The 24697-nt window shown below is 30.6% G+C and overlaps 1 protein-coding gene across 1 annotated transcript in view; it reads left to right on the top strand.

Annotated features, from left to right (window-relative positions):
• LOC129965804 (Na(+)/citrate cotransporter-like) overlaps positions 1 to 24697 on the top strand; it is a 30467-nt gene that overhangs the window by 4796 nt on the left and 974 nt on the right. Inside the window, exons 3-13 of the mRNA XM_056080004.1 lie at positions 184 to 333; positions 4712 to 4827; positions 4917 to 5059; positions 7129 to 7201; positions 8241 to 8369; positions 11404 to 11523; positions 13210 to 13290; positions 15784 to 15891; positions 18738 to 18915; positions 20916 to 21077; positions 22671 to 22808. Of these exons, the coding sequence (XP_055935979.1) occupies positions 184 to 333; positions 4712 to 4827; positions 4917 to 5059; positions 7129 to 7201; positions 8241 to 8369; positions 11404 to 11523; positions 13210 to 13290; positions 15784 to 15891; positions 18738 to 18915; positions 20916 to 21077; positions 22671 to 22808 (1398 nt within the window). The remainder of the gene's footprint in view (positions 1 to 183; positions 334 to 4711; positions 4828 to 4916; positions 5060 to 7128; positions 7202 to 8240; positions 8370 to 11403; positions 11524 to 13209; positions 13291 to 15783; positions 15892 to 18737; positions 18916 to 20915; positions 21078 to 22670; positions 22809 to 24697) is intronic.

The raw sequence follows: 24697 nt of genomic DNA, 5'->3' as shown, positions 1-24697 counted from the left end.
AATTCTGACCATACTGCGCCAAACGTATGGTTAGATCTATTAATGATATTCAATAAAAAGATCTATTAAAATATTTATTACATAAATTAATTTGGTATCAGAACGAGAATTGAATCCTTGTATCTCTTCATAATTTTGTCAAGAATGTTTAATAAATATATATGAAATTTAACTCCTTTTCAGGAATCTCAATGTGCATATGTAGTGATAATTGTTGTTAGTTACTGGTTATTAGAGCCAGCTCATATGTATGCAGTTTCAATACTTCCTGTGGCTCTTTTCCCATTGTTGGGAATAATCAGCTCGACAGATGTTGCCAAGAATTACATGAAGGTAAATATTATTTCATAACAATTATATCATTCAACTTTCTATAATAATAAAAAAGAAAGGCTTATCTTAAATGGAAACATTTCATATGCAGTGGAAATATTCATTGGAAAATAAAGCAATGTTCTTGATTAGAATAAACTTTTATTGCTCAAATTATTGTAGCACACTTAATTAGGTAACACAGATATAAATTTAATTTACATTGTAAGTGTTTTTCCCCATCAGAGACAGCCTATAAGTGACAGTTGAATTCGCTTTCAACTTGAAAGTTAGAATATTTAAGAATACAATTAAATTTAAAAAAAAAATACTAGCATTATTATATCAAAGTGTATTAATTCTATCAAAAGTGATATCAAAAAGAAAAATTTAAATTCTAAAATAACTTTTGTATAATGCATCTCGATTTCAGTGTAACATTTCATATGGACTGCGTGTTCAAATCACGTTCGGGTCGCCAATGTGGCCGATTGAATTGAGCGAGAATAGAACCTGGGACCTTACGGTTCCCAGCCCAGTAACATGACCGTGATACAAAAGCAATTGCTCGGGTAGCGTAGCTGTTAACTGGCTTATAAGCTTTCACCACAAGATCTTGACTTCGGAACCGGAGAGCTCCAGACTCAAAGCCTGGTTTCACATAAGGACAGCCGCGAAAATGGGATGGGGCATACCAGTATTTTATCTATTTTTTTAGTCTTGCATAACGCATTAAGCTTATCACAGTGCACATAGAGTATGCCATACGAAAACATTGTCACGTTATGATTGATATTTAAGGATTGATGTTTTCCTAAAAAGATTTTTATTGAGTTATAAAAATCAGTGCTTAATCTTATCGTGTCATGTTTGAGGCACTTTCACGAATAGTCATATTGTACTCATGAATTTCCTTTGTTTTTCTTGTCATTCTCAGCAGACATTTAACTATGTAAAAAATAAATCAAAAAATAATTTGTAATAAAAATAAATAAAAAATAATATATAATAAAACCATTTTAAAACAACCTCTCTTATTCTATAGATAGCGATTCCTTATAATGTCGAAAATAAAACACCCACTCATATATATTCATAATATTTCTTAATTTAGTTTAAATCCTAATTATTTTCCCAATTTTTATCTTAAATTAGCCCATGTTACTTTAAAAAATTTTCTCTTTTTCCTCAACTAAAACCCACCTTTTTTTAAATTTAATTATTGCTAACAAGCGCTCTAAAAATTTGCTGAGTGGAGAAATCTCGCGCTGTGAGAAAAGGAATAAAAATTCCTAATAGCTACGATATAACTTAAAATATACCTAAGATTCAAATATACCCTTTCCTTTGTCAAAGAAATCCTTACTAAAACAGCTACATATGTCAAAGAAATCCCTATCAGAATCCTTTAGTAAAATCGCTGAAGTGAAAAACTTCTGCCCCTTTTCTCTTATGTTCTGGGGCAAACAGTTATATTACACCTTTCGTCCCGGTGTACAAATTATGCCTTCCGTAATAAAATAAATTGAATTTTATTCAAAATTTGTTTTCCTTTCGGTCACGCATCTGGCAAAATTACACACACACTCAGATATATTATATATAATTCACTGATAAATGTAAATCTGTGTTCTTCCACGCTTTGCTTATTATTATTTAATAAAAATGTCTTGATTGCGAAAAATTTAATTATAGGATGACACGTATATATGACATATGCATGTAACAGACGTTGAAAGGAAATCACAGTTCATTCGTTTATTGCGTAGATCTCGCGCAATCAATTAGTGTTGCACTTTTTAAAACTATTATTCCTTCAGATATTTGTTGATTCTGATATGAATAGAAATTTGAAAGGATGTATAATTATAGAAATAATTATGCATAATTTTACATAATTATTTATAGAAATTATAATACATAATTATTTATAGAAATAATTATTTAGAATTATAGAAATAATGAATTAATTATACATAATTATTTATAGAAATAATTATTTAGAATTATAGAAATAATGAATTAATTATACATAATTGTTTATAGAAATGGTCATTTAGAATTACTGAATTAATTATACATAATTATTTATAGAAATAATTATTTATAAATTATAGAGAGCATTATATATAATTATAGGAATAATTAATATATTTATAAATACAAGAATAATTATTCCCTAGGATGTGTATAAGAAATATATCGGAAGAAATATGTGTCAATAACCAAGAATTAATATTAGAACTTTTTTGATTAAGCAATGCAAAAGGAATTAAAATAAATTATGAAACAAATATTTTAAATGGAGAAGTAAGGTGAATAAAAACGAATTACAAATTGTAATTATACATCTACATGGTATTTATAAAAAAAGTATAATTATACTGAAAAGATTAACTACAGATATAAGCTTGATTTTCGCATTCATTCTTAACAGTTTGAAACTTCTTTCAAAAGTTTATAAAAGTAGAATTATTCGACGTATCACGATTATTCATATTACTGAGAACAAATGAAAAATGACCGCAAATATTTTATGAAAGAAGTTTCTTAAAATCTCTTGTATTCTTTTAAAATTCAAATCTTAAAATAAAATAATAACTTAAAAATGAATTTCTTTCGAGATTTTTGTAATTGTTTTCTATTAGTCGCTTTTGGCGATCAGATTGTTCGCCTAGATTATTAACTTTTGGCATTTTTAAATATCAATGTGGAATTCGTAATTTATTTTAAATTTCCCCTTGTTATGGGATAGGACGGGAAATATTATTATTTAGGATGTTATTATAATTATTAATATTTAATATCATTATAATTAGTTTTGTAATTATAATGTCATTACATTATATTAACATTACATTACAAATACGGCAGATTATAAAATTGAGAATTTTGTGAGAAATAACGAGAACATAATAAAACAAAAATATCTTTTCTTGCTACAAAATATGGAGTTAATTATGAATTAATTACAAAAAAGGAATATTTTGAACATTGTTTGAAAAATTAAATTGTTATGATCCAATAAAACACTTATTAGGAAATAAAATTTCCTTTACAGTAATTTCTTATCGTATTTAAGTATCATTATATCAGCCGACGAGTAAAAATTCTAGCTTGCTACAGAATCAATCTCTCACATTTAAAAGTAGTGACTATTAATAAAATATTATGGTATGGAAAACATTACTTTTATTTTTATTTCACATCTTTTATCACATCATCGGAATTTTTACATATATTATTAATTCAAGAAATGAATGCCAATGAAATTCTATCGATATTTTGAAATTTTTTAATCGTTTTAATTGAAACTCTAAAAACATCGATTTAGAGACAATACTGAAAACAAAGTAATGGATTCCTTATTCGTATGAATGGGTAGAAATTTTGTATGCTCCAATAAAATGGCCTCCCTTCGATTTAAGCACAAATTTAAATATGTTTAAATTTAACAATGTTGAAACTATATTCTGAAATTTGTCTTTCAAACTAAGAATTATTTTTAATAATAAATATGAGTGTTAAATATGAGTCAAATGTTAAAAATATCTTATTTTTTCTTAATAAAAAAGAGTTTAGATTAATAACTATATTTTTTAAGATACGAAAAAAATCAACATTTTATCTTTTTCATTAGAAGTTCAAAGTTTTGTTAACTCTAATTTTGGAAACGAATGGATCTAGATTAATGAAATTTGATATCCGCGAAGATCTTCGAAATGTAATTTTGAAATTTAATGAGAAAAATGTATGTTGTCTTTAGTAATTCTCAAGTTTGTTTTCATTTCAATATATAGATAGCCCCTTATAAAACTTTTAATTCAAAAACCTTTCAAAGTATATTAAACCCTTTTGAATGATACCATTTTTATTAATGTAAGATGAATAATGACAAAATAAAGCTGGGTGGCATTTTTTTTTATTTTTTTTTTGGCGACTGTGCGTCACATTATAGGTGTTGCAAATTATAGATAGTAAGTCAGCTGACAAACATTATCTTGTTAAAATTACTGCTTACCTTGGCGCCTTTTGTCTTCATTAGAGATTGAAAATAGAATTTTTCTAATGAATAAAATTCATAAGCATAACCCCATTCAACTTCATAAAGCATAACCCCTTGTTAAATAATCTTAATGCCATATTAATACCCATATCACCAGTTTAGTCCAGAAGTTAAGAACTTTGAGTTCAAGAACTCCATGACACATCCCTCAAATTGGCAAAAATGAAAAGACAATTAACACCAAAAATGTCGGAAGAAAATTATCGCCCTAAAAGTGTTAAACTGAAATTAATTTAACCAGTGATGAAACAATTCAATACATTAAATTATTGCATTTTTTAATTAATGATAAAGATCCTAAACAAAGAAATAATTAGAAATTTGTGAATACAGGAAGGCATTATGGTAGTTATTGGTGGAATGGTGGCCGCCATTGCTGTAGAGAATTGCAAATTGCACGAAAGAATTGCTCTCAAAATTCTGCTTCTGGTTGGAACAGAGATTAAGTGGTGAGACTCAATATTTACTGTAGATTTACTTCATTCAAATTCAAGACCGAGCATATTATCCCTTACATATAAATATATCACTATTACAGGCTTCTTTTAGGTTTCATGCTTACAACGATGCTCATGTCTATGTGGATGACGAACACTGCCACGACAGCTATGATGATTCCCATTGTAGATGCCTTGGTTGAAGAAATTAGTTCAAATACGAAAGAAATATATCTTGATGAAAGTATGATTTTATCTTACGTTATAATTGTATTAATATAAAATTTTTATTTTAATGTTAATCTATTCTAATAATAAAGATGAATGTGTGTGTGTTAGTGGCCAGACCATTTGATCTATTGCTATCAACTTTGACAAATATATGCCTTGGTGGATAAAAATATGAATTTCGAAGCATTTTTTTGAAATTTTATTTAAAAACCAAGCTGAATTTCGGCTTTTTTTTGCGATAACTTCCAAAAATACTATCGCACCAAAACAAATCTTGCATCTTTCAAAATTTTAAAAATATTCTTTTATTGATAAATATTTAACAGACGTGGAATGCTTTCCTGAGTGTTACCAAACTATAATTTTTTTCCCTAATTTTCTATAATATATTACATTGATGACCTGAAATTCAAATAATTTTCATTATTTCATCAAATTGAGAGATTTTCTTCCATTGCTGAAAACTAAAAAAGGAAGGCTTTTACTTGATATTTGTATAATTACAAGAAAAATAATAAAAAGTAAAGTTACAGAGTCGCGAAACTTAGAAGTTAAATTACCCGAATATTTAAGCTTTTAATAGCATGGCGATATTATGGAATTATCTCCAACATAAGGGTTCGTATACACAATAGACAGAACCCTAAATAAGGCAATTGTAATAACACGATTTAATGTCAGACAGTTTCACGGAATCATGAACATGAAATTACAAAAAAGGTTTGTGTCAAAACAAACATAACCAATATTCTTGGTGAATCAATTGGTCACCTGAGGCAACTAGTAAATAATAATTTTTTCATTTTTATCAGTTCCTAAATAAAAGTGCTAATCGCGCATACATGCAAGTACTGTATATGAATGTTTACACACTCTTATTTAAACTTTAACTATTGCATTTCTTTCACCAAAAATTGACAGTGGTAAATTTAATATTAGCCTTTTTCGGAAAGATCGTGAAATGTACTAAAACATGCCTAATGATATTAATAGCATGTTGTTATGTTTTGGTGAATTTCGTGATTATGTACTTATATTAAATTATTGCAAATAATTCAATGTACTTACATTAAATTATTGCAAATAATTCAATGTACTTACATTAAATTATTACAATTTATTCAAAGAACACATATATATATATATATATCTTCAAGTTCTGGCATGCTCCTTTTAGCGTGCAGCTGGCTAGGTCTTATTAACGCAAGATATTGTTCTCCGCGATGCTTTTCGATATTTTGAATGCCGGACTATATATACGAGGTACTATAACAATGCTACATTTAAAGCCAATAAGGCTGCATTCTATGCTTTTTCTCTTGGATGAGCCTGAGGAAATGCTAGAAGTCGCATGGAATTATTTTGGGAGACTAAAAGCTTGACGAAGTACAGGTATATTGCATTGGACCAAGAATGAGAAGATACATATTTCTATTGGATGTACCGACTGTCCGTCATCATAGCGTCTGTCATTTGCGTCTCGAAGTTCACGAATGCAATATATAAATTCTTGATGGTACTTCTTGATGATTATTACGTTTTGTGGTTGAATCAATAAAGATGATAAGTAAGAATTTAATATTGCTATAGACTTGTCTTGCTTTTTTTTTTGCCTCGAAGATGTTAAATGCTTCTAATACGATAACTGTAGCTTGGTTTCCGATTCTTAGTCATTCACTTAGGAATTATTAAATTTACGGAAGATTTAAAGCATTGGCATTTTTGATGTTTTCCAGACATTTTTAAAAAGGGAAATTCGGGAGGTGTCAACTTCCACACCCTAAATTATCATTATCAATTGTTCCAAGTATGAAAAAATATTATTATCTGTGCCATACCATGCCATTTTATTCTCAGTTTTTTACGCACAGAGTATTATGGTCGAATACATTTCAAACAAACTCTGTATTTTCTAGCAATCAAATTTATCCGATTTGTTTGATAAAAACAAAGTAACATTTATAAGTAATTTATATATATATATATATATGAATTTTTTGCTTTGCGTACATTACATACAATTCTATATTTTGTTTTAAGAGGTAATTTAAAATGTGCATTTTTTTCTTCTTTTTATTTCAGATAATTTCGAGACAAACAATAAACTGCTTTGCGATACCGAAATGAATGGCAAGACGAACAATAGAACTAAAGAGTAATATATCTTGCTGTGCATTAAAAATAAGCATATTTCTTATTTATTTGTTAGATCAACGAAAATTGCTTTTAAAAATTAGATCTTGTTTTTGTTTTTAATTGATCTTAAACTGATTTTAATGAAATAATTGAAAATGATATCACTCACACATATTTCATGACTCATAAATGAAAATGTCATATCACTATTGAAGAATATTTATTTGAATATTGTAAAATACACGGTTGTTACAATTAAAGTTCCATTTTCAAACAGATCATAAAAGGAAAACTACTGGACCAAATGTTATCAATCTTGATAACAGTTTAAAGGAGGTTCTTTTTCTCCAAAAATAAATAAATAAATAAAAATCACAACCAGGGGAAATAGCTCTATATCAATATTGTTAAGCAAAATAAGACATGAAGACATCGGTTTAAAATGTGTTTACTCGCTTCTGAAAAGTGTTACAAAGCATGTTCATGTGTCGTCCACCATTTTCTGAAAGCAAGTTAAATCGCATTACTGCATTCACAACAGTAGCTCTTAGCATATCAGGAGGAATGTTAAGCACATGTCGGTGTATTGCATCTTTCATTTCTACGAAATTGTTTAGATTATCACCATAAACAGTGCTTTTGAGATAATACACATTGAACATGCTTTGTAATACGTTTCAGAAACGATTAAACACATTTTAAACCAGTGTCTTCATGTCCTATTTTGCTTAATAATTAATTGATAAAAGTATAGCACTAATAAACAAAAACAAATTAATACTTGATGATTGCCATTAAATTGTGAAGATTATTTTCATGGTATATTCCAAAATAATCAGATGGAGGCTAGAATTTGAAATAAATTTCATAATAAATTAATTGTCCATCAGATTTCAGGCTGGCATATTATTATCTGAAATTTACTTCTAGTTTTAAAGTATTATTCTTTATTTAATATATATCTATTTAGTGTTATTTAAAAAACAACAATATTATAAATTAAAATGCTTATATTTCTAATTTAGCAAAACCCTACTAATTATTACTATTTCTTGCAGTCAAAATGATAAAGTTGCTGTCTTGAAAAAAACATTGCTCCTTGGTGTTTGCTATGCTGCCAATATTGGAGGTACTGGAACAATAATAGGAACTCCTTCAAACGTAGCGCTGGTGGCATTACTTCAAACGTATACAGCTTTTTTCTTCGTATCTTAGTATATTTTACTTTGCATTTCATCATTGTAATACCGAAAGTGATAAAAGAAACAGAGATATGAGCTCAATCTTTAAAGATTTTTAATAATGTAACATGTCAACAAGACTCGGGGTGGTTGGAAAAGAAAAGACAACAAATAGATTTATCTCTCTTTTCTAAACATATGAATAAAGAGAAAAAATAGTGATTTTTTTTTCGCAGCAAAAAAATTTATTTGAAGAATTATCCTAGATAATTTTTAGCTGTATTTTTCCAATTATTTACAAATCTTTCAGCAACGCTTTAAAAAACCATCTTTTGCTTCCATAAAACTAGACATTTCAAAATCTTACTGCTTACGCAAACATATTTTTCATAAATATACGTTCTTACAGTGTTATACGAAATTAACAGTGATTTTCAATTGATGCTCAGCGATTTCCCTTTCAACAATCTATAGTTTATGTAGCCTTTTCAAAATAAATAGCTGGGCTTTGAGATAAATAATGATTGTCAGTTGATGTTAGGTCGAAATAATTAATATATATTGAGGCTTGTAGTCTTATCTGATAAAGTTCTGCTAGTTTTTATCTAATAACTGTATGTCGTCAATTGTTGTTTTATAGAAGTAAGATTCCTTTGAAAAGACGGAATTGTTTTCTCTACAATGTAGATGAAACGAATATAAGTTGTTTATAACAACTTCATGAACATAGAAATCAGTTTATTATAGACAAATCTCAGATAAATAATCAAATACAATGCATAAGTGTTTTTGGAAAAAAAATCAATTATGAACAATTTATTGTGTTTATTCCATTTCGATCCATCCAATTATTGCCTTTAATCAAATTTTTAAAACGTAAAAAAATCTTACGCATACAATTACAGAAATATTATAGTGTTAACATTACAGAAATAAATGTAATATTAAAATATAAGTAAACAGAATATTTTTCCATCAAAAATGTAGAAATTTTATACTTTAAGCTCATTAATAGAAAAAAATTCCTCGATTATAAAACAGTTAATGATCCTCTATATATCACATAATATTATACACTATTATGTGTTATTAAAAATATTCGCAATGTTGCATGACATTGTCGAATATTGAATAATATAGTATCTCGAAATATTGTATAATATTGTGAAATATGCTGTGTCACTTTCGGATAAAGACTCAATTTACCTCAATAAAACTAAATTAAGTTAGGAGTAACAATATACTTAAGATCAGAATAGTATACACTGCCTCTAATTCTTTTTATTTTTCTATATGCGTAAGCATCTATTATATTGTTTTAAACTGGAATCAGTTTTGAGAACTAGATTTTGACTTGCTAAACTTTGATATACTGGGTGGGCAAAATGTCCGTAAAAACTTCAAAAATTCATAAAACCAGTTAAATGAAGCGAAATAAAATATAATAATAATAATAATAATAATAAAAAAACGTCTTGCAGATTTAGCATCGATAAGTCACGGGATTTTTTTAAGTGAGAAAAAAAAATTAATTAAAAAAACAGCCGATAGGTGGAGCTAGTATGAACGACTTAGTTGAAAATATGCAAATGAGACAGGTGATTATAAATATTTATGCCCTTGATCCAGAATCAGTTCTCCGTTGCATGCTATGTAAGTAAACAAGGATGCTATGTAGAAAAGATAAAGCTTTGTTGGTGAAGCTGTTTTACCTGAACCAGGAATCAGCGACCGTTGCACTGCGTAAATTTCGACTTCAGAAAAATATGAAGAATGGGGAAGGATCTTTACCAGTGGCAGGCCTCATAAGGCTTATTCAGCGATTTCAGGAAACTGGATCGCTGAACGATCGTGTAAGTTCCGGACGACCAGGTCTAACGCAGACACGTTCGGAGCTCTTTGCAGCCGAAATGGAAACATTAACTTCCGAAACCGCGGCAGGGACTAGCAGTGCACGAGAAACTGGCAGACGCTTGGCATTACCACCTTCCTCGATAAGCAACATTATTCATGGAGATCGAGTTCTTAATAAGCTTCCATACAAATTACAATCTTGCCATGAACTTTTAGCATCGGATACTGTAGAAAGAAGCATTGTCGATGTGGGCTCTCTCCAAAATTGAACGAACTGGGTCTTTAACATCTTGCGGACAGTTGAAGTTCATTTTTCGTTCCATGGCGACGTTAGTACACATAACTGTCGCATCTGGGGACGTCAAATCCACGAGTGCATACTAAGAAATCACTGCATTCTCCCAAAGTCACAGTCTGGTGTGGGTTCACAGGTTCCTTCATCATAGGACCTTTCTTCTTTGAAACACAGTGCCCGGTAAATGTGTGGAAAACTGTGACAGTAAATGCTAAGCGTTATTTAACACTTCTGCTTCAAGGTTGTTCCATGTTTGCGTGAAGAAGATGTGCTTTCTGTTGTTAGGTTTATGAAAGATGGAGCAACAAGTCACACTTCTATTCCAGTCAAGGAATTCCTGATGCAGAAGTTCGGGGAAGAGAGAATCATTAGTAAACGTTGTAAGGTTCCATGGCTTCTTGGTTACCAGATATGACACCAGCAGACTTTTGGCTTTGGGAGAATTTAAAATCCCGGATGTATTGATCCCGTCCATCCAATCTGTCGGAATTGAAAGATTCAATTCGCCGAGTGATGTCATGTATACAGCCTTACATGCTGCACTCTACCGTTCCTGGATTTGTGACATGCCAGCAATGGGTGATCACTTGTACTAGTGGACATGGTGAATACATATTGCAATAAGAAATGTTTTGATAACATTATTTTTGTTATTTGCGTATCTATTCGTTCACTTATGTACGAAAAGCCCCCTTTCGGCTATTTTTTTTAATTATTTTTCTTTCCTACCTTAAAAAATCCCGTGATGCTAAATTTGCAAACCGGTTTTTTTTTTTTTTTTTGCTTAATTTTACGGGTTTTATGAATTGACTTTTTGCCCATTTGATACAATTCTTAGCATACTGTATTTAGAAAGTAATTCGAAATATCTTAAATTACTATATTTATTAGACTTTATCCAGGTACCAATGAAATCACGTTTGCTTCTTGGATGATGTACAGTATACCTGGAGTACTTCTATGCATCACCTTTGGTTGGCTCTATCTATGGCTGATAAACATCTACTTCTCGTAAGTACAGTTTTTAGAGAAAAATCTGTGTTAATTGTTTTAGTGAAATTTATGAAACAAATTTATATGTGTGAATTAACCAAATGTTTTTTTAAGCACAAATGAAGTATGAAATTTTTCACAACAAAAAATGCAATTCATTTATAAAAAAATGTATTGTACATGTTTTTATTTGTACATTTTTCTGCCTTGTAGAAATCTTCATCATTTGAAATTTCGAAAAGTTCTTTATAATTATGTGGAAGCTACTCAGCTACTTCATTACATGTAAAAATACTAGATACTAGAGAATCAATTTTTGTTCAATACTAAGCAATAGTCTTCGAGCAGGAAATAATACTTTTATTTGATGAAAATTTGCTTTTGATTCTATATAAAAGGATATTTTTACTTTAGATTTGAAATTTTGAAAAGTTCTTTATAATTATGTGAAAGCCAATAGACGCAGCTACTTCATTACATGCGAAAAATACCAGATGCTATTTTTTGTTCAATACTAAGCAACAGTCATCGAGCAGGAAATGATACTTTTATTTGATAAAAATTTGCTTTTGAGGCTATATAAAATGATATTTTTACTTTTTCGCACCAGCAGTGTAGGGAATATATTATAATCGTCAAAAATTTCAAACTCCAGATTTTGACAACTTTAGGTTTAAAAACACGTTTAAAATGAGTTCTGGTACGAATTTACCATAAGTTTAAGCTGGTTCATTTCAATTTTTTAATACGTGGACTATAATCTTATTTAAAATCAAACGACAATTCGAAAGCAAACTTTTTATTTCATCGAGGTTCACCGACCCCGCAACGACTCAGTACGAAACTGTTTTGAAAACTGATCCCATTTCAGCAGGGGGTTCAATATTCAGGGTTACAATAAATTTTATCGCTGAAGCCAAGTCAGCGTATGGTTGCAACATTCTTTAACAAAAAGCGCCAACGAAGCGGTAACAAGTTCGTAAAACACATTTTTGGAAAATGTACGCCTGTCTGTGGCAAAGAAAATTCAAAGATGCTTTGAAGGAGATGGATAAAATTTGGTGTACGTTCATCATATTTGTAAATTTCTATCAAATTTCGAACAAAAATTTGGAGAAAAATTTGTCTGTTCAGCTCGTCGAATAAAAGTTAACACAATAACTACAAAACGAAGAAAGATAGATAGAAAAAATTCAGTACACATGATTAACAATTATAGTTTTGACACTTATCGAATTTTGAGCTAGATTCAACAAGAATTTGATCGATCTGCACTTTCACAAACACGTAAATCCCAATACTCAAAAACACAGTGACTTACATATATTAAATTTGATAAGCGATTTTGTTCCAAATTTTTAGTGTAGCTTTGTGTCAAATTTTTGTTTCAAACGGTTTGGAAAAACGCGTCTAAAAGACAAATTAAATTTGCAGATACCACATGCCAGGGATTAATCGCCAAAAACTTGACATGAATGACATGAGGGATTCAATTAAAGGTCATGATAGATTCCTGCCAAAGGTTAATTTTCGCAACTATTATACGCCCAATTCCACGCAAGAAAGTTTTGGAGAAACCATTCCCTCTGTTTTTAAAGATTTGCGTGAAGATGCATAAAATTAGCTGCAAAGAATTCTTTTTCCCAATAATAAATCTATACGATTTTCTTCATCGGTTACGCTTCTATTTTTTTTTAATTACAGAAAGCTGAAGCAGAATGATGAATCTAAAGAAGAAATTTATGGAATAATTTCGAAAAGATATAAGCGATTGGGTTCTATATCGTAAGTTTTTATTTTATTCAATTCATCTAAGAACAATAAAATTTTTCAAAGAGAAAAACATCTTTTGTTGTTGATAAGTTGCGAAATGTGAGTGAGTGAGTGAGTGTGTGTGTGTGTGTGTGTGTGTGTGTGTGTGTGTGTGTGTGTGTGTGTGTGTGTGTGTGTGTGTGTGTGTGTGTGTGTGTGTGTGTGTGTGTGTGTGTAATTAACTACCTATGTTCTAAAAAATAATCTAATGATTCGAGCTCCGGTATCTCTTTATTTTCAATTGCGTCTACTATTATTTTCTCTCAGTTGGCATTGTTCAAAGTTCAGATAAACTAAGTAATAAGTGAAATCTTAACTTTATATAAATTTAAGCTGTATAAAAACCTTTTTATGACAACTAAATTGATTTAATTGAAAAGATAACATTTTGAATTTTCAAACTGTCTATTTTTCGAAGTTATCGTAGGAAATGGAAAACTTTTGCTTATTTTTTAATTCATTAGTATTCTACCTTAAGACAAAAAAAAAAAAAAATGCTTCATGTTGCACATTCCCATTTTTAAAAGTATATACAAGTTTATTTAAAAAAGATGAATTCCAATTTAATTATTTTGTAGTTCATGAAATATAAATTGGATACGTACAATCTAAATACCAAAGGAAACAGGAAGTTCCAAGGTTTTATTTAGCACCATTTAGGCTATGATAGTTGCATAAAAGGCCGCTAGGGAAGTAGTTCTCTGAAAGACTGCTAGGATATTTGAACCAACAGGCATGTATTTCGTTTCATTGGCAGTTGTGAACAGGATGGCGACTGTGCATCATAAGGTTATCTGCGTTCTAGAGTTAGTAAGAAAAGAGTAGACAGAGTGCAAAGGGTATTTCTTCTGCGATTCTACTCCTGCTGGTGTGGTGTGGTGTGGAGAGGGAGGTGCCAGTTCAGATGTCCTCGTCATCCGACCGCGGTTCAAAATTACGAGGTCCGTCCCAAAATAGCCCTAGTGTTGCTTTACAAAGGGACATTAATATAACTAAACTAATCTGCGATTCTACATTGAACTACTAACCGTGGAAAACATAAGGTCTTGGTTTTCACAATTTCAAGAAAGTGGATGTTTCTGCAAAGGAAAAGACCGATTGAGTCTGTCAAGGAATGACGTCAGAAGAAAAGAAGACAGTTTTGTTTGTAGTGCAAGAAAGTCAACCAATAAAACTAACACAGAATTTTGAAAATTTCAACCACATGTGTGGCAAGTTCTGAGACGGTATTTGTTGTACAAGTCCTACGCTTATAACTTGTGCAAACTCTACTTAAAAAAAAGCGTACAGAATTTTGTATTCATACACTGTAATGATAGAGAGTAACGTGTTTCTATCGCGCCTATTTTTTAGAGATGAAGCAGCATTTTATCTTAATGGAAAAGTGAATACACACAATGTGCGCATATGAGGTCTGCAAAATTCCCTTACGATATTACAAGATGAAAATGGCGAAGAGAAGTTTGTTTTATGCCGTATCGTGGACAAAATTTTTTAAACCATTCTTTTTTGCGGAAAGCTCTGAAAATGAAATAACGTAGCTGGTATGTTGGAACAATGGTTTTTTCTTCAACTTAATGAAAATCACAAAACTCCATTTTCCAATAAGAATTGTGCTCTAATCCATTGGCACCGTAATGTTCGAGGATTTTTACATCAATCCCAACTTCAGCGAAGAATAGATAGGAGGGAAAATCAAAATATAACTCTACACTTCTGACCATCAAGATCTCCTGATCTTAAGTCATGCGATTTCTTTTGTGGGGCTATGTTAAGGAAGTTGTTTACATCTCATTTTTACTAAGAACTTCGGCCGATCTGTGGAAGTGTTGCCATGTGCTCATTAACCTAAAAGACATGCTTTTTCGCCTATGGGATGAAAATTTAGCTGTCGCATAGATGTTTGTCGTGCGGCAATGGGGGAAGGCACATTGAACATTTATAACCTATGTAAAAAATTTTGAAACTTTATCTTTCATTAGTATATAGATTGCTCATGTCCAATTAAAACTTCATTAAATACAAATCAGTTAATTTGAGTCCATTTTTTAAATAACTCATATATAAGTTTTGTAACTCTAGGCCAAACAGTCTGGTCTTATACAGCATCTGTATATACACATGCTTCTTTATTATTTGCAGAAATTGACTTAATTACAATTCATTTATGTTGATTGCGTTTCTCTAAAATTTAAAATTCTGTAGAAATAAAATCAACTGAGCAACTTGGTTTTGAGTGATATGGCAATTCTGTTTTATCAATTTTAAAGTTAATTTTAAAATAAAAGTATTCTTTTATTTCTTTATTTAACATTTGTTGCATTAATGAATGAACTTTCATCTTTCAATCTCTGATAATTATGTTTGTCCATCAAATCCTTTCAGATATCTATAATAATAGGTTCCTGTTTATGAATTTAGAATTTGAATTTCTTGCTCTTAATTTATTAACAAATCATTTTTCAGATTTCATGAGGCCTCAGTAATGGTTTTATTTGGCCTTCTGATTTTATTATGGATTTTCAGAGACCCAGAATTCATACCTGGTTGGGCTACTGTCTTTTTTCCCAAATCGTAAGGATCCTTTTAATTCTTTTTGTGATTATACATTTTTGAAAAGTTGGCCTGAAAACCGAATTTGTTTAATTAATAATAAGCTTCTTAATTGAGGATTTAAACTTCTTTCTTTATACTTTTGGAATTTGTTGTTTAATTATTTCTGAAAATATGAAATCCAAAGAATAAATTTTTTTAACCACAAATTAAAAAAAATATATAGAAAAAAAGAAAGAATTATAAGAAATTTACTTCTTAAATTTATTTTTTTGTTCCAAATAAAGATATTTTATTTAAAATTATACATAAAAATATTTCATATTTCTGAGACAAAATTGACTGAATTACAGCTGCTTAATGTAAATGGGGGCCTTATACAAATTTGTATTAAAGATCAACTTAAAAATGTAGAACCAGGGCGCAAAATCTCAATTTACAAACGATCCCTTAATATCTCTTTTAGGCTCTTAATTTATTCTAAAATGGGCTTGTTAAAATATCTTTGTTTAAAATAAAATTTTCGTTTCAGAAGTTTATCAGATTTATTCACAGAAGAAAGAATAATTTTTTGTTTAATATAATGCAGTGTCAAGAATATTTTATTTATTATGATTATTGGCTTAAGTACCAGACAGGCGCGCAAAAAAAGTTAGATTTTAGATATTTAAGAAATATATTTTCCGACTCAAACAAAACACAACATAAATCTTTCATCATTTAAAGTATTTTTCAATTACAACTCTATATATAACGGTTTAGATTGGTCCGCGATACCCGATAAGAGTGATTGCCCTGTGTATATAATACATGAAAATATACCTGACAAAATGGTCCAATCGGAAAAATCTTTTTATGACGTCCCTACATTTGAACAGTTCACAAATATATAAAATTTTGTTTCCTAAATTTTGCATCTAAAAGGAAAGAAACTGCACCTCAAAGATTTAAATAATCATGTGAATATGAACACTAGGGATTGCAATACCGGACCAAAATTTCAATACCGGTATTCGGTATTTTTTAAATCTTAATACCGGGATACCGGTTTTAATACCGGTATTAGAAATTTTGGTAAAAAGAAAGAAAACAAAGGTGTTTCTTTTTTTTATTTACCAGTTTTGTTAGAGAGTGTAAATATCACAAAAAATAATTTGTAACTTATAAATTATAACAGTATATAATCACAAAAAAGTAAAGAAACGTCTTATTTATTTAAATCATAAAAAAGTGTAAATATCACTATTCAGTTTGTGGTATTATTACAAATTTTTGAAATGTCATCTGAAAAAACCTAATGCCTCAATTGTACTGTCATTAAGCCTGAAAAGTAATTTTGTGCAAAAATTACCAGCTGTCGAAAACGCTCTTTCGGCATCTACGCTAGTTGGTGGTACTGTTAGCAATGCACGATATACTTTTTTAAAGTATTTACCTCTAAATCCCTCATCTTCAAATAAATCGATTTCTCGTCGGATGGTTTTGGATATAACTGATTTCTGTATTGCATTTTGGTTCGTTGAAATTTTTTTATTTATCGCTAATTCTAATTTTTGTTCAAGAGACAATTCCTTTTCACTATCGACAGTAGTGACATCATAATCTTCGATAATTGAATCGAATTCTGAATGTGGATAAATTTGTGGGAAAAAAATTTTAAGAAATTTTACTCTAACTTAATCAGATTTGAATTGGTTCTTTTCTTTTCTTCTTTTCATTTTCATTTTTAAAATCATTAGAATTATGTAAATACCATAAGACATTTTCTATTTCGGTATGCCTTTCTTCTGTGCGATTTTTCAATGTAATATATAATTCTTCAGATAGTGATGTGTGCTGTTCTTTCAGTGACTGCAAATGAAATTTATTGTTGCATTAGCTGTTAATAAATTAGAATCTCTCCAACATAATGCCTCAATAGTCAGTTTTATTGGAAGTAGAGCTGATATTCTGGATATTAAGTCGAATTCACTATCTGAAAAATTAATTTACAGGTTTAAGTCGATTATTGCTTTTTGGATTGGATTTCTCAGTTTCAAAAATCGTTCCATCATTAGGAGTAAACTGTTCCAACGTGTTTTAGAATCTAATATTAACATATATTCTGTTTTATTTTCAGTTAGTATATATTTTAGTAATATATCCTTTTTATAGATGAACGTTTCAATATTTTAACAATTTTTCGAACTTCATAAATTAAAGGAAGCAATTCTTGATAGGTTAATATTTCATCCTCATTAGCAATATCTTCTTCAACAATTACATTGTCAATATCACTCTCACTCTTACTCTTTTCAAAGTTGGAATCCGAAGTTTCTATATTCACAGTATTTGGATTCTTCTGTTCTTTATATTTTTGGTATAATACATCTATTACTCCTAATTAAATTCCATGTGCATAGCACAACTGCTGATTTGCATCAATCAACTTTCCAACTTTTTTCATAATTGTTGCTCCTTCAGTCGTTATGGATACAATATTTTCTTTCAGGGATAATCCATGTTTCGCTAATTTATATTTAAGCAATTAATTAAGCCATTAATTAGCTAATTAATTTCGCCCGTTAGGGAGACATAAAAACAAAAACGTATACTATATTGCTATGTTCGCGATACCTGAACATATAGTGGAGACAATTTTAAAAATTTCTAGTAAATACCGAAAAACCGGTATTTAAACTTGTGAATACAGGTATTCGGTATCCCGGTATACCGGTATTGCAATTCCTAATGAACACAAACATATAATTTTTCATTAATCGGCGGGTACTGATTGCACTCTGAGTATTGCCAGTTTGAATTCTATTTCAATAAAGGCATTATACTTATCTACATAAAATGTAATTTGCTTTGTCCGCATGTTTTAGAAAGGTCGGTGATTCAACTGTAGCCGTGGCTATTGCTTTTTTAATGTTCTTCTTACCATCCAATATTCGAGATTTGAGTAGCCCACCCATTCTGGAATGGAAAACAGCCCATGCAAAATTCCCTTGGGGAGTTCTCTTTCTTATAGGAGCTGCTTCCTCATTGGCCCAAGGAATACAGGTAAAGTCTTTAGATATTCGGTATCTATTACAAAAGTAATCTTAGTAAATTTTTAGATCCATTTCTATTGGCATTTTATTTTTGAAAGAGAGTGATATTCAGCCGCTTTCAATCCGTTCCGATTGACTGAGTCGTCACTGATAGAATTTCAAAGAGACAAAAAATTCTATTTCAATCCAAACTTTTGTGAATTTTTTCGATCGATCCTGAAACGCCCCAAATGCCTTTTCAAGCCAAGAACGACAAACGCCACAAGTGCCCAAATATAATTTAAAAGTTTTCACCGTCTTTCTTTGCTTGAGATTCATTGAGACATGAGACGCGTGACGTTTTTATTAGAATTACTACTCCAGATGATTTAGGGGGACAAGGAGATTTTCTTAGAATTCTCAAAAGAAGTCTGAGCTTACATACATCCTCTCAAAACAACAATTTAAACCATTTTTTTAATAAAAATTCTCACTAACAGCTGTGGCGAATTGAATTGAATGAGGATAGAACCTGGGACCTTGTGGTTCGCAGTCCAGTAACATGACCACGATACAAAAGCAATTGCTCTGGTAGCGTAGCTGTTAATTGGCTTATAAGCTTTCACCACAGACTCTCACTACAGTGAGTCGGAGGTGAGACGAACGATATGGCTGTTGAGTGGTGATGTATTAATCTGTTGATTCTAATGCGCCTGTACCCATTTGAGTAGCACCAAGCGTTATGGTGAGCGTTGTGTGGGTGAGTGGTTGCTGTACATGCGTCAAATGAGTCTGACGACTCTGGGTTACTGCGGCCTTTTTGTTTTGCTGCTTCAAGTGAGTCTGGCGACTTTGATTTGCTGAGGGTAGATGACGCCACAATAGCTATACGAAGGTTGAAGGTTCATCGTCTGAGGTCACCAATGTGGATTGGGATAGAACCTGGGACCTCGTGGTTTGCAGCGCAGTAACATGACCACGATACAAAAGCAATTGCTCGGGTAGCGTAGCTGTTAACTGGCTTATAAGCTTTCACCACACAGCCATTAGTTTTTTTTTAATCAAATCATTAAGAATGTAAACTGTCATTACGCTCTTTTAGACTAATAAGGAACTTCCCTTATATTTGAAATAGGGATTTGGCGTTCTTCTAAACTAAGGCTCTTCGGCTCCAAGAATCTTAGAGACAAAGACTATAAAAGAATAAATATCGATCCTTCAATAGCTCTTATTGATGTTACCTGCGATCAGTATTCTTATTTTAGAAACAATGCAATTCGAAATATAACATTGGAAATTTCAAAATATTCATGAATATTGAAAAAGACACATGTTTAGAATAAATAATAAAAATATTTATGGATAAATTTTAATGATTCGATATAGTTTATTGGATTTCATGAGTACGTTTGATCTTAGAAGCAACTTCAACTAGTAGAAGTAGTCCAGAAACTTTCTCGTCCTCTCGCTCATTAAGGTCTTCTCCCCCTCCTCCTCGCATAAAGTCATTGACCTTGGTAAGGTCGCGAATGCCTTGATGACATTAGATACTTATATTACAAACTAAAAAATATAGATCTTTGTCTGATCTAACATGAATCTATCGCGAAAATATGAACTTTGTACGTCTTTTTATCGATAGATTAAAGCTAAAATTTGACACAGAACTATAATTGTAGTCACCAGATAACATACCGAATTTCATTGACTTAAATCATTCCATTTGTGAATTAATGCGATTACTTGCATGCAATATTTCTGTAACAGATGGTCAACTATCGATAAATGATCAGACTATGGTTAACTATTTGACCTATGTGGCTCAAAATTTTATAAGAAAAACCCAATTAGATTCTAAACGTGTATAAAATTTTATCTGTCTATATCCTTGAGTTTTTGTATTCTACATGAGGATCCTGGGATAACCACCATTATGTAAATGTCTTGAAAAAGTCGAGAAAATACGTATTTTGCTGACAGTGGGATATATAATTTCTTTGTGTTTTCAATTATTTTACTTTTTATTGACAGGTGTCTGGACTTTCTGACCTTCTCGGATCAAAGCTATCGGCATTGCGCGTGCTGTCACCAGGATTGATTGTCACTGTCACTTGCTTCAGCACTGCTATGATCACAGAGATTATTTCGAATTTCGCTGCAACTGTGATTTTGTTGCCAATTTTGAGTGAAATAGTGAGTAGAATAGGAGGAAATGAAACGCATTAAGTTGTTTTCTGTGGCATTTTTATTTTTAAGTTATAGAGAAAAAATGAAACATTTAATTCGCATGAAAAATAATTAAAAATTTGTGTTTTAAAATTATTGCAATCTTTAAAAAAACAATTATGATTTATATTTGAGCCCTCTTAAAATTTTTAATGCAGTTGTTTTGCATGTCATATGTTTTTTTTTTATTGCGAGTTCCCTAATGTGAGTAATTTGAAGCCCCCTAAAAGCATTCAAGAACTCTTTATTCCGATATCACTTCTGGTCGAAATGACAGCTTTCCAAAGTACCATCTGTCAGAATGTCAAACAGTTATGTTAATAACAACCTAGAAACATTTCACAATTTGTGAAAATCACTATGGGACAAATGCCGTAAAGGGAAATGATCCATGATTCCCATGTTTTTTGAAGTTTAATAAATAACAATAGATTTTTTAAAAAATTTAATAGAATATAGCATTACGTTAATAAATAAATAATTATTAATTAATTTATAATAATTTTTCATTTGGGTTTTGAGCTCTGAGTGACTTATTATAGGACAAAGGCCACTACAGGAAAATATTTCAAGATTCCTTTATTTTTTTAAGTTTAATGAAGAATAATATTACATTAGTCAATAGATAATTAATAATTAAATTATAAGTTTTCGTTTGGATTTTATATGATTTTAGAAAAGATAATGGTTTAACCCTTAAATGCATGATTATTTGTTTTGAATTTTTAAAAAAAAAAAATCGTTTACTGTAGGAAAATAGTCATAAGTTACGTAAAAATTAAAAAAAAAAAAAATGTGGTATATTTATTTTGAAAAAAGTTCCATGTAGACTTTTGGAAACATACAGTTTCCCCCAAAAATCTTGATTGTATCTAATATAATTTTCAAATATTGTTTGATAACGGATTCTAAAACCCTCCGCACTTTTGTCATTCTTTAGGATGGGTTTAATTGGTCAAAATAGGGGTGAGAGGCAATATAAAAAGAGGAGGTTTTTCTATTTAACAATAAAATAAACTCGGATTACTCGCGAACTAAATTAAAATACAACTGTCAGAAACGATACGATATTCACATACATGTGGAAAAAAATTGAACAAAAAAGTATCTAATAGGGCGAAAATCAAGGTCAAAGAATGACGAAGAATTCCGGAAATGCACTCATCCTTCCGCGTCTCTCCCCTTAACGAGATAGAATCGTCGAAAAGTACATTATCAAACATTTATAGCTTACCTGTCAACAGAGGAGAAGTAATTTTTTAACAATTAGGAAATTCGACTATGGCAACTATCGCTTCAGGTTACACACTGAACTTCCTCGCCTATTACATTCAAATGTAAAAAAAAAGAAAAAAAAAAGAGAGATATAACTTAACCGCCAAAAGTAATGTCAACTTTTTTCTTTTATACACGATTTATTGTCTATGGTTATCAACGGGTTTTTGAATAAAATTAAGTGGAACTGGATGTAGACAAATGGCAACAACATGCATTTAAGGGTTAAATTCTTTATTTATTTATCTGAAAATGTACTCTAGTATATATTTTTTTCCCTAACAGGCGCTAACAATAGGTGTAAATCCTCTCTATTTGATGCTACCCTGTGCTATTGTGTGTTCATACGCTTTTATGTTGCCCATTTCCACTGTCCCAAATGCATTCGTTTTTGACAGCGGTAACATGAAATTAATGGACATGGTAAGAAAATTAAAATCATATCTCTTTCATCATATAATCAGACTCTCATAAGAATATTTATTTATTTATTGCATGGTAATATAATATGAAAATTAATTATGCTTAGTAGCTCAATAAGAATAATCAGTTGTAAAATAATATATATTATAGTTGGGATTTATTTCTGTACAATTTGAGCAGGTAAGTAAAAATGAGGTTTCCAGTATACAGGAAGATACAAAAGACCATTCATAAATTTCATACACCTATTTCTCAGACTATGACGAACATGTTTTATATACACTCATGTCCAAAATTAAAGTCACAAACATAAAATCTGAGAAAAAGGAAAAACTATTCACTGTGTTGCCACGAAATTTGGCACAGAGGTACACTACAATGGAAGAAAGAACATAGACACATAACAGCATTGAAAAGATTTTAATTGGGATTTAAGAAACAAGGTATATTAAAAAGTGTTACATTATGAATCAGAGATAAAGCATTTATCTCGGGAAAAGCCTGTCTAATATGGAGTGACCACCGTGCACTGCTATACAGCTTTCATACTGTTTATGAGAGTGTCAATAAATGCTTGGGGCAACAAAGCCCATTATTCCAAAAGCGCGACTTGGAGGGTATTAGAAGGGGGCTTAAACAGTGCAATGGCTCTTCCGAGACCATCCCAAACATGCTCAATAGGATTGTGATCCGGAGACCTTGAGGACCAGTCCATACGTCGAATATCCTCTTCCTCAGGAAAATCATCAACAATCTGGGATCTGTGGGGACGCGCATTATCGTCCATAAGCATGACGTCTGGGGCAAAAGCACCCCGGAGCAACCTCGCATAGGCTTCAAGGATCTCATCTCTATAGAGATGTGTATTGACAGTACCCGCATCGAAGACGTACAGTGGTGTACGACTACCCAACATTATGCCACCCCAGACAAGGATTCCTCTGCCATCAAGTGTCGATTTCTTTTACGTAGGAGGGATGATAGCGAGCTCCTCGCTCTCTCCAGAGGAAGATTTGACGAGTGTCACTCTGTGTCTTAAATCTCGACTCATCACTGAAAAGAACACACCCCCATTCTTGCTGTGCCCAAGACTGATATGTTAGGCACCGCAAGAACCGGGCTTTTCTGTTGGATGCAGTTAAAGGGACGCACTCAACTGGTCGATCCTAATCTAAGCAAAAGATCTGGCGTCAAAACAAGAAGCCTCTAGATGTATAAAATGAAAGGAATAATTTCAACAGTATTGAAGAGAGATTTTCCAGATTGCTTATTACTTCAAAGCGAAATAATATAGAGAGATAAAAAAGTCAGAAATATTTTTAAAAAATGAATTGAAAAATGTTTTGAGAAAGCTTTTTTTTTCCGGAAAAAAATTTAAAATTTAAACTTCCTGATAGGTAGTAATATAAAGTGTGACTGCCTTGGAAATCTACAGATTCGATTATTTTTTTAAACATCTAACCATTCTTTACTATGACATCGTCTAATTTTTCATTAATAACAGAGAGTGGCGAATTTGGAAAAAATGAATTAACTACTCCTGATAAAGCAAAAGTCTTATAAAAATTTACAGCAAAAATCTTCTAGTTTAGAAGTTTGTCATATTATTTCTTAAAATTTTACAAATACCTTAAGAAAATTATTGCCTAGTTTCTGAACTAAAGAGTAGGTTGTATTTCTATCCATTCTTTAAATATTGGGATTCAATTGAAAATAACACAAAGTTTTTTTTTTTTTTTTTTTCATTTCATAAAGCACTAAAACAAACAATAAAAAAAAAATATTTGTAAATGAATAAATTACTTATTTTCTTAACTGCAGAACATATTGAGAAATTATTATACCAAATTTGAACTAAAAAATATACATTAGATTTTAATTTATGAGGT

Source organism: Argiope bruennichi, chromosome 4, assembly GCF_947563725.1.
Source record: "Argiope bruennichi chromosome 4, qqArgBrue1.1, whole genome shotgun sequence".
Lineage (NCBI taxonomy): Eukaryota > Metazoa > Arthropoda > Arachnida > Araneae > Araneidae > Argiope > Argiope bruennichi.
The sequence above is the reverse complement of the archived record's forward strand: the minus strand, read 5'-3'. Positions and strand labels throughout refer to the sequence as shown.